We start from the raw sequence: 16,068 nt of genomic DNA on the forward strand, positions 1-16,068 counted from the left end.
AGGAAAATGGGAATGAAATTTCAAAATTTGACTTTTTCTAGCAGAATTCAAATTTTTATTTATTTTTTTCTGCAACACAACAAGGGTTAACAGCCAAAAAAAACCTCAATCTATTACCCTGAATCCGGAGTTTACAAAACCACCCCCATGTGTGCTCAAAAACGTATGTATGGGGGCACAGCAGGCTTCCGAGTGGAAGGAGCATTATATGGCTTTTGGAGAGCGGATTTAGCTGGAATGTCGCATATGAAGACACCCTGAGGTGGCCCTACAGTGAAAACCACTAAAGTGACCTCATTCTGGAAACTACACCCCTCAAGGAATATTTCAAGGTGTGTAGTGAGCACTTTGACCTCAAAGGTGTTGTCTAGAATTAGGAAACACTTGGCAGTGAAAATTAAAAATTGCTTTTTTTTCACAAAAAAGTTGCTCTACACTCACATTTTTCACTTTCCCAAAGAGTAACAAGACAAAATGCACCCCACATTTTGTTCCCCACTTTCCCCCGAATGCGGCAACCCCCCATCTGTGCTCAAAAAATGATGTATGGCCACATAGCAGGCTTCAAAATGGAAGGAACACCATATGGCGTTAGGAGAGCGGATTTAGCTAGAATAGTAATTGGGAGCCTTGTCGTATGTGAAGACACCCTGAGGTGGCCCTACAGCGGAAACCCCCCAAAAAGTGACTCCATTCCTGAAACTACACCCCTCAAGGAATACTTTAAGGTGTGTAGTGAGCACTTTGACCCATTAGGAAACACATAGCTGTGAAAATGAAAAAAAAAAAATTCCATAAAAAGTTGCTTTACACCCACATTTTTCACTTTCACAAAGGATAACAGGACACAATGGCATAGGCAATATTCAAATTTGCGATATTTCACACATTTTTGGTCTAATATTCGCCATATATTTGCTAATTTACGAATTTGTGATCTCCAGTCATTATAAGGACGTTATAAGAAAGTGTTCTCCACCCTCACTGGCGATGTCTGTGTCCGAACACAGGATGACATAGGCCTGCTCCGCAGAATACATCCTTTCAGCCATACTAACAATAAGATGGCACGTTATGTTAAAAAACAGAGCTTGAAACGTCAGCGCTGGGGAATGTTCACACACCTTTACCGAGATCTACGTGTGTGTGTATATCTGTATATATATCCTACCTAACCTACTGCTTGTATATCTATACGTTATATAAAACCTACAGTACTAATATCTCTATTTTTTAAAAAATTTGACTATTAATTTTTTACAACAGCGCAGGAAGGTGTTTCACACAGGTATAAAACCTACCTAGTAGAGAATGTAAAGGACGGCTCTCCCTCTGTCTGGTGATGGCAAGGTGCGCCAAACTGGTATTACACCCTGTTCACCAAGTAAAGTAGATAAAGGAGAAGCGTATGGGCACTCTTATAGATGGAATCACATAGACTGGATGTAGGATAATAAAATCTATGTGGTTTTTAATAAATAAAATGCATACATTTACAGTAATCTAAAAAAATTTATATTAAAAAACTGCTCCGTAAATATTCAATAAAAATATTCTAAAAGGTGAGGTTGATAAACTTGATCAATGAGATGCTGTCCACATGTCAGGTCAGCTGATATACTGCAGAAAACCTGTGATGAGATTAGTCCGAATATTGTATAACACCTGTAGCGGTGTATTGGAAGATCCGCGCAGCAGATTGCTGTAGAATTACAACCAGCTTTCCTGGTGACACTAGTGAGTGAACTGGATGATACACAAGTCGGGTGCCTCTTCTTAAAACGTGAACAGATTGTAACAACTTGATATGATATTTAGTGATCAAAAATGTGGTGAAAGGTGAGCAGCAATATACAGGGCTCTGCCTCTCACATGGATCTTATCCAAAAATCTGATACAACTTCATCTGTTACCTTTCTAGGAGGTCTCTCTAGAAAATATACCTTTTTGGTCTAGTATTGCTGATTGCCGCTTATTACACTGAGATATTCGTGATGAATGATATTCATGTGCTGCTGCGATGTGAATTCATAGGTCAGAATACAATTTCAAAATGTAATTGCAGATGGAGTCTGTGGTAATCACATTTACAGGTTAAGTGTCCGTTCGTGGCGTCCCACGTGAAGTGGCTGGACGGTAAGCTTACCTATATCTGGTGTTTTTAGTGGTGCCAGGAGGAGAAAATGCACAGGTGCCTTGCTTGAATTGGGTACAAAGCAGATGCAGTCGCTGTGGCTTTTGATCGGAACACTGCTGTACCTCACTGCTTCACTATGGCGATCCCAATCTCTCGGCTCGTTGTGCTGTCAGCTCTGTGTCGTTGGCGTCCCTCGTGTCTCAGGTAGCGCCTACACAGGTGGTAGAGGTGGGCTGACCTAATGCTACTTCCTGTAGCGGCCGACTGCTGCAATTCTTACTGGGTGACTTTCTTTGAAGCTCTTCACTTAATAACAACTTGAAATATGCGTAATATCATGTTGCCGGTTAATATGACAGATTTGGATCATAGCCATTTAAGATGGCACATATATATATATAAGCCGGTTTACTAGACAGATGTAATACAGCCACTGAGGAAGGAGACAGCAGAGTCTTCGAAACGCGTCTGGCGTGGACGATACATTTGATCTTATGTCATATTAACCGGCAACATGATATTAAGCATAGTTCAAGTTGTTATTAAGTGAAGCGCTTCAAAGACAGACACCCAGTAAGAATTGCAGCAGTCGGCCGCTACAGGAAGTAGCATTAGGTCAGCCCACCTCTACCACCTGTGTAGGCGCTACCTGAGACACGAGGGACGCCAAAGACACAGAGCTGACAGCACAACGAGCCGAGAGATTGGGATCGCCATAGAGAAGCAGTGAGGTACAGCAGTGTTCCGATCAAAAGCCACAGCGACTGCGTCTGCTTTGTACCCAATTCAAGCAAGGTACCTGTGCATTTTTTCCTCCTGGCACCACTAAAAACACAAGATATAGGTAAGCTTACCGTCCAGCCACTTCACGTGGGACGCCACGAACGGACACTTTTTTTTCAATGATCCAATGTCTCACTCGATGGTGTATTTTTCACTCTTTGATGTCTGGTTGACTCTTGTGTCTTTCAGTTTGTCAGCGCCTTTATAACCACCATCCAACAAAACAAAGTATCACTGAATGTAAAGAACTACGTCAGGAGCTCTGTGTGAACAACGCTGACAGTGCTTCAGGTAAATCAATTATTTTGAGACCTGAAACCCCCGCAGGATTTTATTTCAGGTAGCAAGGGATGTGTACAGGGCTGGCGCTACCATAGAGGCAAGGGGGGCAATTGCCCCCGGGCCCCCGACTCCTTAGGGACCCCCAGCGCCGGCTCGGCAGCCGCTGTGCCTGCTCTGCGCTGCTTGTCTCTTTAAGAGATTCAAGACTGGAGCAGTGGCATGCACGGCACAGGCAAGGCAGGCACTTCTAGCATCTGGCAGGCGTATGTTGCCACAGGCTCCGCCCCCCCCCCTGCCCAGAGCAGAGAACTTGGATTGAAGGAGCAAGTAAAGCAAGCGCCATTGGCAGCCAGCCACAGCCCAGTCTGACTCTGCCAGCAGTGCCAGGGAAGGCCCGCCGCCCACAGTCAGAAGGCAGCCAGCCCCCATCCAAGTTCCAAACTTCCACTGAAGTTCCAACTTCTTCCAAGAATCCAAGTCCAGTCTACAGAAGTCAGTCATCACAGACCAGTTACAGTTACTGTCTCTGTCTGGTAGGTTCATTGGTTATATTGTTTTGTTGTTAATTAAACTGGATTGGATCCATGATCCATCCATCCATTCCCAGTTTCCCACTCACTGACTTAGTCCCAGGCACCATCTCACCCGTCCGGGCCGTGCAGTGTACTACTAGCCCGCCCTGCGCCCCTGGTTCTGTTTGTGTTTGGAGTCAGTTAGACTGGAGAAATGTGCATTTGGGGGGGGGGGGGGGCAGTTACTGGTACTACCAGTAACTGCCCCCCCCCCCCCCAAATGCACATTTCTCCAGTCCAACTAGAACCAGGGCGGGCTGGGCTAGTATACTGGCACTGGGACGGGTGGGATGGATTCGACCCAGTTTAACCCCTTAAGGACTCAGCCCTATTTCACCTTAAGGACTTGGCCATTTTTTGCAAATCTGACCAGTGTCACTTTAAGTGGTGATAACTTTAAAACGCTTTGACTTATCCAGGCCATTCTGAGATTGTTTTTTCGTCACATATTGTACTTCATGACAAAATGAAGTAAAAAAATAATATTTTTTTGCATAAAAAAATACCTAATGTACCAAAAATTTTGAAAAATTTGCAGATTTCTAAGTTTCAGTTTCTCTACTTCTGTAATACATAGTAATACCCCCCAAAATTGTGATGACTTTACATTCCCCATATGTCTACTTCATGTTTGAATTATTTTGGGAATGATATTTTATTTTTTGGGGATGTTACAAGGTTTAGAACTTTAGAAGCAAATATTGTAATTTTTCAGAAATTTACAAAAACCCAATTTTTAGGGACCACTACAGCTCTGAAGTCACTTTGCGAGGCTTACATAATAGAAACCACACAAAAATGACCCCATTCTATAAACTAAACCCCTCAAGGTATTCAAAACTGATTTTTACAAACTTCGTTAACCCTTTAGGTGTTGCACAAGAGTTATTGGCAAATGGGGATGAAATTTGAGAATTTCATTTTTTTGCCAAATTTTCCATTTCAACCCATTTTTTCCACTAACAAAGCAAGGGTTAACAGCCAAACAAGACTGTATCTTTATTGCCCTGACTCTGCCGTTTACAGAAACACCCCATATGTGACCATAAACTACTGTACGGCCACACAGCAGGGCATAGATTGAAAGGTGCGCCGTTTGGTTTTTGGAAGCCAGATTTTGCTGGACTGGTTTATTTACACCATGTCCTATTTGAAGCCCCCTGATGCACCCCTAGAGTAGAAACTCCAAAAAAGTTACCCCATTTTAGAAACTAAGGGATAGGGTGGCAGTTTTGTTGGTACTAGTTTAGGGTACATATGATTTTTGGTTGCTCTATATTACACTTTTTGTGCGGCAAGGTAACAAGAAATAGCTTTTTTGGCACCGTTTTTTTTGTTATTTACAACATTCATCTAAAAAGTTAGATCATGTGGTAATTTTATAGAGCAGGTTGTCACGGACGCGGCGATACCTAATATGTATAAATTTTTTTTTATTTATGTAAGTTTTACACAATGATTTCATTTTTAAAACAAAAAAAGTTTTAGTGTCTCCATAGCCTAAGAGCCATAGTTTTTTCAGTTTTTGGGCGATTATCTTAAGTAGGGTCTCATTTTTTGTGGGATGAGATGGCTGTTTTATTGGCACTATTTTGACTTTTTGATCGCTTGCTATTGCACTTTTTGTGACGTAAGATGACAAAAAATGGCTTTTTTTAAACCGTTTTTATTTTTATTTTTTATGGTGGTCACCTGAGGGGTTAACTCTTGTGATATTTTTATAGAGCCGGTCGATACGGACACGGCGATACCTAATATGTATAATACTTTTTTTTATTTATGTAAGTTTTACATGATGATATGATGATTACGAGGAAAAATAAGTTGATTCAAATTTTCACGGTGTCAACAAATCCCCAAAAAGTTGGGACAAGTAGCAATAACAGGCTGAGAAAAGTAAATTTGAGCATAACGAAGAGCTGGAAGACCAATTAACACTAATTAGGTCAATTGGCAACATGATTGGGTATAAAAAGAGCTTCTCAGAGTGGCAGTGTCTCTCAGAAGCCAAGATGGGTAGAGGATCACCAATTCCCACAATGTTGCGCAGAAAGATAGTGGAGCAATATCAGAAAGGTGTTACCCAGCGAAAAATTGCAAAGACTTTGCATCTATCATCATCAACTGTGCATAACATCATCCGAAGATTCAGAGAATCTGGAACAATCTCTGTGCGTAAGGGTCAAGGCCGTAAAACCATACTGGATGCCCGTGATCTCCGGGCCCTTAAACGACACTGCACCACAAACAGGAATGCTACTGTAAAGGAAATCACAGAATGGGCTCAGGAATACTTCCAGAAACCATTGTCAGTGAACACAATCCACCGTGCCATCCACCGTTGCCAGCTGAAACTCTACAGTGCAAAGAATAAGCCATTTCTAAGCAAGATCCACAAGCTCAGGCGTTTTCAAGGGCCAGGGATCATTTAAAATGGAGTGTGGCAAAATGGAAGACTGTTCTGTGGTCAGACGAGTCACGATTCGAAGTTCTTTTTGGAAATCTGTGACGCCATGTCATCCGGACCAAAGAGGACAAGGACAACCCAAGTTGTTATCAACGCTCAGTTCAGAAGCCTGCATCTCTGATGGTATGGGGTTGCATGAGTGCGTGTGGCATGGGCAGCTTGCAAGTCTAAAAAGGCACCATCAATGCAGAAGAATATATTCAGGTTCTAGAACAACATATGCTCCCATCCAGACGTCATCTCTTTCAGGGAAGACCCTGCATTTTTCAACAAGATAATGCCAGACCCCATTCTGCATCAATCACAACATCATGGCTGCGTAGGAGAAGGATCCGGGTACTGAAATGGCCAGTCTGCAGTCCAGATCTTTCACCTATAGAGAACATTTGGCGCATCATAAAGAGGAAGGTGCAACAAAGAAGGCCCAAGACGATTGAACAGTTAGAGGCCTGTATTAGACAAGAAAGGGAGAGCATTCCTATTTCTAAACTTGAGAAACTGGTCTCCTCGGTCCCCAGACGTCTGTTGAGTGTTGTAAGAAGAAGGGGAGATGCCACACAGTGGTGAAAATGGCCTTGTCCCAACTTTTTGGGGATTTGTTGACACCATGAAATTCTGATTCAACATATTTTCCCCTTAAAATGGTACATTTTCTCAGTTTAAACTTTTGTTCCGTGATTTATGTTCTATTCTGAATAAAATATTAGAAGTTGGCATCTCCACATCATTGCATTCAGTTTTTATTCACGATTTGTATAGTGTCCCAACTTTTTGGGAATCCAGTTTGAATTTTTGGCACACTAAAGTTTCTGATCGCCGCGGTCAGGGACAGCGGCGATCAGAAACTGCAGAAAACGCAACAAACCGCAGGTCTGAATTGACCTGCGGTTTGCTGCGATCGCCGATACGGGGGGGTCATATAACCCCCCCCCCAGCGTTGTGACAGGATGCTGGCTGATTGATTTCAGCCGGCATCCTGTGCGGATTAACCCCTGGGGCGCCACAATCTCACTTTAAACTCATGACGTACCGGTACGTCATGGGTCCCTAAGGGGTTAATCAACCAACCTACCAGTAACTGGCCCTCTCCCCCCCCCCCCAATGCACATTTCTCCAGTCCAACTGTCCAAACAGAACCAGGGGGCGGGCTAGTATACTGGCACTGGGATGAGTGAGATGGTGCCTGGGATGGATCCCACCCAGTTTAATCAACCAACCTACCAGTAACTGGTTGGTTAATTAAACTGGATCGGGATCCATCCCAGTCTGGTAGGTTGGTTGATTAAACTGGATCGGATCCATCCCAGGCACCATCTCACCCGTGCCAGTGTACTAGCCCACCCTGGTTCTGTTTGGAGTCAGTTGGACTGGAGAAATGTGCATTTGGGGGGATTTTTACTTGTACATGTTGCTTTGCCACTTGCATTTGTTTACAATATGGGACGTTAAAGTCAGCAAGTGTCATGGGGGGGGGGGGTGGGGGGGCTTATTGTTTTCCGCCCCAGGGCCCCATTTCACCTAGAGCCGGCCCTGGATGTGTATACCAAGTTTCGTTGAAATGGGTGGTTGCATTTTTTTGTTTTAGCGGAACATAGATACACACATACACATACGTCCTTATATATATATATATATATATATATATACACTATATTCTAACTATATATTTATTTTATTTTATTTTTAGATTATTATTATTTTTTATTCACAGGGAAGGGCTTTGGGTGTCTGATGGGGTTAACTGCAGCGGAGGGGGAAGGGCAGGCACAGCTCACTGGTCACACAGCTCCCCAAACATCAGGGAGCACAAAGGAAGGGCTGTGAATGTGTGAGGGGGACTGAAGGGCTGAAGGGGTTAACTCTGCAACTGAGGGGGAAGGGAGGGCAAATCCATAGCTCCTTTCTCCTCAGCGCTGGAGAGGAGACTGACAAGCAGCTCCGATCTCCTCAGCAGTTAGGAGTATACCGTGGAGGGTTAATAGCGCACACTCTCCAGCTCCTCAGCACTGTCTGGATTGACTGACCAATCACAGCGAGCATCAGACGGGGACAGCTGTGATTGGTCACAACACCTATGGCAGAGACAATCAGCTGATGTCACTGTCCTGTCACTGTCTGTTTACTCAGGACAAGAATGCTGGGTCCTAGTGCCTGAAGTACCTGCAAGTTAGGAGGAGCATTCTTATCCAAGGTCCTGAATGTGTTAATTCATCTTTTTTTTTTTCAACAATTCTATGTAGATGGTTCTCACTGCTTTTGGTTCTTTGCTTTTGGGGAGAATATGGGTGACAACCATGGCCCGAGCTCCAACCTATAAAGGATGGTCACCATTTGACATTGCTGGACACTAATGTTCCTTTAGAAAATGACGTGGCCATCTTAATTGAAGAAACCGTGCAAAATATTATATAGCTACACAATGACCTCAGCCCGCTGATCGGGCGCGGTGAAGTCACATGTCACACCCCGAAAGTTTTTCCTTGATAACTGCTACGTGTATAAGGACATTAAATGTAGATTTACATGGCCCAATGTTCGGGCAGAACGCTCGTTACCGACAATCGTCCCGTCTAAAGGTGCCGCAGATCACCTGATGAACAAGCGAAACGTTCGTTCATTGGGTGAAATGATCAGAGTCGAGGACGCCTCAATCATCGTTCCCGGGCAGCAGACGGTGCTCTCTAATCAGCTCTCTACTGCCCAGGAGCAATCATTTTGTATGGGGACGAGCGATAGAAGCAGCGATTCCTCCTCCTCATACTGTGGAGGAGATCGCTGCATGTAAATACAGAGCTTCACCTCCACTGAACGAGCAGCCGACTGTCCTCACCCGGGGTAAATCCACCCTTAGTCTCTCGGTACATCTGCCGAACACCTTGGAGTAAAACCTCAGCGCTGCACATTATTCCTTACACACGTCTTCTGAATGTAAATGGCGCTCCTACTATTACTGGATCTATAAAGAAGCTTCAAACTCTTCCAGGTTGTCTTCTGTGTCCTAATGGTTGGATTCTACATGGAGACGACTGTTATTACTACTCAGATGTACCAGAGAGAACATGGAACCAGAGCCGGGATCAGTGTGAGAAGATGGGAGCTGATCTACCGGTCATAAAGAACCAGGAACAGAAGGTATGGCGTCTATGTCCATGTATAAGGAGATTATAGGAGGAGAAGACCGGCCGCAGTCCGCTGTGTCATCACATCTAGTTATATCTGTCATGTCAGGATTGTTCCTTATTTATTACAGGAGTTTATACAGAGAGATCTCAGACAGCAGGGATGGGACACATACTGGATAGGACTTCACCGTGATGGAGACGGCTGGAGATGGGTGGATGGAGAACATTATAACAGCGGCTTGTAAGTGACCTCCTGACACTAGCACAACACTGGTCATTACTGGGAATATAGATAATCACCGGGGTCTGGACTTCTCTTATAATTACTGATTTCTCATCATTTCTCCTTGTTTTATTCTCTTGTTGCTCAGGATCCAGATAGAGACACAATCATCAGGACGCTGTGTATCAGTGACTAGATCTGACTATTATCAGGAGGACTGCAGATCTACTAACAGATGGATCTGTCTAAAGAAAGCCGTGAGGATCTGACCTTTATGTAATGCACATGAAGCTGAATAAAGTTATAAAAACTTTCCATTAGATCTGTGGGTTCGGGCGACTGCAGACACGGCAGATTTGTTACAGACATTTCTGTCTCATTCCTCTGAATGGAGCCGGCAGAAAATCATCAACTTGATAATTGGAACAAATTTTTTAAGATTTAGAAATTACTCTAGAAATCCAACAATCTTTTCTGCATCAAAATAACAGAACATTAACCCATAGAGGACCCTCACCATACATGTACGGCGCTGGTGGACGTGACTTAAGGACTAGCACAGTACATGTATGGCGGGGCTGATCGGGCGGGTGCAGGAGCTGTGCCTGCCCAATCACTGACAGCTGGGCCCCTGCTGCATACTCCGGCATCCGTGAAAACACTGATGCCGGTGTATTAACCCCTTGCATGCCATGGTCAAAGCTGGTTTGCAGAGGGTACGGGTTCCCTCCACTTCCCCATCAGGTCCCTGTGCTGCAGTGACGGGGACCCAATGGCAGAAAAGGCAACCAGATGCCTTCCGTAGGCAGCGGGGCTTGCCTTCTATGAAAGCCTGTCAGCATAAAAGCTCAGAGGCAATGCATTATAATACAGGATATATTGTTTTTCATTGCAGAGGGGATCAGACCCCAGAAGTTGAAGTCCCAGAGTGGGACAAAAAAAAAGTAAGAAAAAAAAAAAGTAAAAAAAAAGTCTTTTTCATAAGAAAAAAAAAAGTTCTGCGTAAAAAACAAAAAGCCCCTTTGCCAAAATAAAACACATAAAATTGTAAAAAAACAAACAAACATCTGTTGCATCTCACATTTATTACAAACTTGCATGAATATCACTCTGTAGGTAGATTATAGTCTACACCTGTGACGGCTGACCTCTGGCACTCCAGCTGTGGTGAAATTACAACTCCCAAGATGCATACTTGCCAGGCTGTTCTCAGAAGTCCATAGAAATGAATGGAGCATGCTGGGAGTCGTAGTTTCACCACAGCTGGAGTGCCGGAGGTTAGCCATCACTGGTCTATACTTTACAAACTCTGCTGTGATTGGCAGAGATGCATGGGAAGGGAAGGGTAAGGTCATGCTCCTCTGTTCCTCCTGTCATCATGGTGGTCTGCTACAGTCTTCCACCTCCTCAAAGTATTCTTTCCCTGGTTCCTGTCCTCCAATGCAGACCCCCATGTCCTCACTTTAAGATATTATTTCTTATTTTAAAGGGGTTCTCCAGGACAGGATAGGTCATCAAGATCAGATTGATGGGAGTCTGAATCCCGCCACCCCACCAATCCATGATGTCCATGAACGCTTATGCCACTTCCTAGGCCAGTGATGTCACATTCATCAGTCACATGACCCAGACGCTGCTGAGTCCCATTCAAGTGAATGGGGCTGAACTCAGTGGCGTAGCTATCAGGGAAGCGACTGCTTCGGGGCCCGAGCTCCGAAGGGGCCCCAGAGCAGTAGTGGATGTTTTCATTAGATCTAGGGCCGCCCCTGCTCACAGCTCCTGCACTTTATAGAAGCAGATGCCACTTACAGCAGCAGCGCTGGAGCTCCTCCCGCTGAAGGTCCGCACTCAGTGAGGAGCAGACACAGTATCATGGCGTCTCCTCCTCCTCCTATGGCCGCTCTCAGGCTGGGATCCGCTGTACTGCACACCACTTGCCAGCACTGCTTTCTGTTTTCTATTGGCTGGCAGCTTACTATGACATCAGCTGCCAGCCAATAGCAGAACTTTATGGGATCAAGCCCCACCCACCAGTGTGAAGCTACTGTAGGGCAGGCTGGCTGCTCCAGCACTCAGGCCTCTAGAATACCCCCCCCCCATGTGTCCTGTTCTCTGACCCCCATAGTAGGTTACTGATTAACCCCTCCACTGCTGTCCCTGGATGGCACAGAGGGGTGATGGCACCTACTTCTCCAGGCTGCCTGTGAGGACCAGACATCAGCCGTCTACAGGAAAGGTAAGCTTCTGTGTATAACTACTTGTACAGGTCCTTCTCAAAAAATTAGCATACTGTGATAAAGTTCATTATTTTCTGTAATGTACTGATAAACATTAGACTTTCATATATTTTAGATTCATTACACACAACTGAAGTAGTTCAAGCCTTTTATTGTTTTAATATTGATGATTTTGGCATACAGCTCATGAAAACACAAAATTCCTATCTCAAAAAATTAGCATATCATGTAAAGGTTCTCTAAACAAGCTATTAACCTAATCATCTGAATCAACTAATTAACTCTAAACACCTGCAAAAGATTCCTGAGGCTTTTAAAAACTCCCAGCCTGGTTCATTACTCCAAACCGCAATCATGGGTAAGACTGCCGACCTGACTGCTGTCCAGAAGGCCATCATTGACACCCTCAAGCAAGAGGGTAAGACACAGAAAGAAATTTCTGAACGAATAGGCTGTTCCCAGAGTGCTGTATCAAGGCCCCTCAGTGGGAAGTCTGTGGGAAGGAAAAAGTGTGGCAGAAAACGCTGCACAACGAGAAGAGGTGACCGGACCCTGAGGAAGATTGTGGAGAAGGACCGATTCCAGACCTTGGGGGACCTGCGGAAGCAGTGGACTGAGTCTGGAGTAGAAACATCCAGAGCCACCGTGTACAGGCGTGTGCAGGAAATGGGCTACAGGTGCCGCATTCCCCAGGTCAAGCCACTTTTGAACCAGAAACAGCGGCAGAAGCGCCTGACCTGGGCTACAGAGAAGCAGCACTGGACTGTTGCATGTAATTCGGAAATCAAGGTGCCAGAGTCTGGAGGAAGTCTGGGGAGAGGAAAATGCCAAAATGTCTGAAGTCCAGTGTCAAGTACCCACAGTCAGTGATGGTCTGGGGTGCCATGTTAGCTGCTGGTGTTGGTCCACTGTGTTTTATCAAGGGCAGGGTCAATGCAGCTAGCTATCAGGAGATTTTGGAGCACTTCATGCTTCCATCTGCTGAAAAGCTTTATGGAGATGAAGATTTCATTTTTCAACACGACCTGGCACCTGCTCACAGCGCCAACACCACTGGTAAATGGTTTACTGACCATGGTATTACTGGGCTCAATTGGCCTGCCAACTCTCCTAACCTGAACCCCATAGAGAATCTGTGGGATATTGGGAAGAGAAAGTTGAGAGACGCAAGACCCAACATTTCTGCAAAAGGATTCCCGACCAAGTATTGAGTGCATAACTGAACATAATTATTTGAAGGTTGACTTTTTTTGTATTAAAAACACTTTTCTTTTATTGGTCGGATGAAATATGGTAATTTTTTGAGATAGGAAATTTGTGTTTTCATGAGCTGTATGCCAAAATCATCAATATTAAAACAATAAAAGGCTTGAACTACTTCAGTTGTGTGTAATGAATCTAAAATATATGAAAGTCTAATGTTTATCAGTACATTACAGAAAATAATGAACTTTATCACAATATGCTAATTTTTTTAGAATGACCTGTATGTACGTGTGTGTGTGTATATATATATATATATATATATATATATATATAGGCTTGAGAAACGTTGCATGTCCCACATGGGTAAATAAAGCATTATTTGCATTTTTACTTTTTGGAGTGCTGCCCCTTTTTTGCAATTTTTATCTATCTGGATTGGCTTCTATCCATACTGGGCTAGTTGCACCCACTTTTATATCATTTGACGGTGCTGCCACTACACTTTTTTGTTTTTCTATATATATATATATATAGTATATACTGTATATATTTTTTTTATGCACAATATATTTAATAGTTCTTACCTCAATGTGACTACATGCCTTTACTCTGCAGAGATGCTGCGCCTCATACTCGTGTCCATGAAGGTCAGGACTGGATGTAGAGCAGGGGCGTAGCTATAGGCTCATGGGCCCTGGTGCAAGAGTTCAGTTTGGGGCCCCCCCTACCCTCAATACCGTTTCATAACACCACCAGACCCATGCACGCCTAATGGCAGAACTAAAATCTCACAGAGAAAATACATTTTGATCCAATAAATGCATAATAATAAGGATGCCATTTAAAAGTAGTAAAAGTTCTTAACAGGGGCGTAGCTATAGGCTCATTGGCCCTGGTGCAAGATTTCAATTTGGGCCCCCCCCCCACCCTCAATACCATTTCCTAACACCACCAGACCCCTGCACGCCCACCGTGCCCATGCCCATATTGCTGATGATATAGCTGCCGCTTGTGCTGGAATCAGTCTATTGCCGAATGCACACGGCCGTGAATGGTCCGTGGTATCCCGGCCCGGATTCCTGCTGACAGCAGGAGCGCACTGACGCTGTGCGCTTCATGCCGCCACTGTACTTCAGTAATACACTCCTATAGCTCATACGAGTGTATTACTGTAGTACAGTGGCGGCATGAAGCGCACGGCGTCATAGCAACCAATGACGCCATGCGCTCCTGCTGTCAGCAGGAATCCAGGCCGGGATACCATGGACCGTTCACGTGTGCATTCGGCCTATATGTGTCATTCTGCAGCATGGGAGGTACATAGTTCTTTATTTTCCTTCACTTATCCTTCCAGTTTGCTTCATCATATGCCCACCATTATTGCTAACACAGGGCTGGTTAGCACTGGAAATATGGGATTGTCCCATATGGGAGCAGTGACTGTCACCATATTGCTGTGAGTGACTGATGATTATAGCTGCTGCTTGTGCTGGAATCAGTCACTCACAGCAATATGGTGACAGTAGTAAAAAATAAAGTATTGGAATCGCACTCACCAGATCTTGCGGTCAACCGGAATGCAACAGCCCACCTGGAGTCCAAGATTCTTTAGGGCTCCCTCATGATGAATCCGAAAAAAAGCAATGGAGGCAGCATGTCCGGTAATAATGGGCACAGCCAAGTGAACTTAACGTGCAAAAAAGTTGTGACGTTTCGGCCGCTTCACAGCCTTTATCAAACACACTGTGCAATTTAAAAGTACCTGCTTAAATATACTAAAACACACCCACTATCAATGGGGTGGCCAATGACAGAGACAAGAGATACTGATGTCATACAAAGTGCGCCCACAGGTGCTTCTACAAAGTGTCTCATTCATATATGTTAGGTCCCCTATCCCACATACCTTCACATCGCACGTGTGTCACGGCGTACCCAGGCCTCTGGCGCGCATGTCGGGAGAGAGGGAGCAACGTCACTGGCCGCTTTACTCCGAGTCAGCTGACCGCAGGAAGCTCCGCCCCTTCGTCGCACGTCATCACCAGTCTCCCGGCATGTGCGCCGTTGCCAGGGACGCCTAGGAGTCACCTCCTCCCCGTCGCTTGCAAGCGATCGCTCCACCGCATCACGTCCACAGCACCAGCAGCCAAACCCCAGAACAGGTGGCGCAAATCAGGTGACTCACCTAACACTTGCGCCCTCTCACACGAAGGTTTCCCTGCAATTCCTAGACGTGATGGTACACATTAAGGAGGGAGGTATCGAAACAGATATTTTCCATAAACCAACGGACAGGAACAATCTGTTAGACTTCAGGAGCAACCACCCCCGACGGATGGTAGAGTCGTTACCCTGGAGTCAGATGTTGAGGGTGAGACGGGTGGTATCTGGGGAGGAGCGTTTTGGGAGGAGGGTGGAGGAGATGGGGAAGAAATTCCTGGATAGGGGATACCCACGACGACTAGTGGATAAGATCTCACTGAAAGTGGGGGAGGTTGACCGAGAGTCCACGCTCCAAGGGAAGGTGAAGGAGAGGGATGCCAAACGGATCCCGTTTGTCTCCACATACGGATCTAAGAGTGGTGATATAGCGCGGATTATTCGTAAAGAGTGGCACATCCTGCAAAAAGGATTACCCAGGGTGGAGGAGTTTGTGGATTTCCCCATGATGGCATACAAGAGGGGGACCAACCTGCGTGACAAATTGGTGAGGACGGAAGTGGGTGAGCCACGTGGGGATGGGCAGAGGTATCTGGCACCAAGGAAGTTGGGGTGTTTTCCCTGCCTTGGGTGTTGCAATTGTGGTAACATGCTCAAGGGAGATACCTTTGCCCATCCCTACAGTGGCAAGCCGTACAAGATAAAAAACTTCTACACATGCAGGTCACGGGACGTGATTTATATGATCACGTGCCCGTGTGGCCTTATTTACATAGGGGAAACCACAATGGAAGCCAGGGAGCGCATCAACTCACATAAGAGCAATATCCGCAGGGCCCTGATAGATAAGCCGGTGGCAAAACACTTCGTGGAGCGTGG

General features: G+C 45.1%; 1 protein-coding gene across 4 annotated transcripts in view; it reads left to right on the forward strand.

The window, feature by feature from the left end:
- LOC122940910 (killer cell lectin-like receptor subfamily B member 1B allele B) overlaps positions 1 to 16,068 on the forward strand; it is a 107,787-nt gene that overhangs the window by 12,072 nt on the left and 79,647 nt on the right. For 2 of the 4 annotated variants that reach the window (XM_044297821.1, XM_044297822.1), the window contains 4 exons: positions 3,110 to 3,211; positions 9,225 to 9,373; positions 9,492 to 9,604; positions 9,735 to 10,441. The exons of 1 other annotated variant lie outside the window; for it this stretch is intronic. In XM_044297821.1, coding sequence (XP_044153756.1) covers positions 3,110 to 3,211; positions 9,225 to 9,373; positions 9,492 to 9,604; positions 9,735 to 9,855 — 485 coding nt within the window. In that variant the 3' untranslated portion in view covers positions 9,856 to 10,441. Of the gene's footprint in view, positions 1 to 3,109; positions 3,212 to 9,224; positions 9,374 to 9,491; positions 9,605 to 9,734; positions 10,442 to 16,068 lie in introns of those variants that run through there. One more of the 4 variants, XM_044297824.1, reaches the window with a different exon arrangement.

This window comes from Bufo gargarizans, chromosome 6 (genome assembly GCF_014858855.1).
Source record: "Bufo gargarizans isolate SCDJY-AF-19 chromosome 6, ASM1485885v1, whole genome shotgun sequence".
NCBI lineage: Eukaryota > Metazoa > Chordata > Amphibia > Anura > Bufonidae > Bufo > Bufo gargarizans.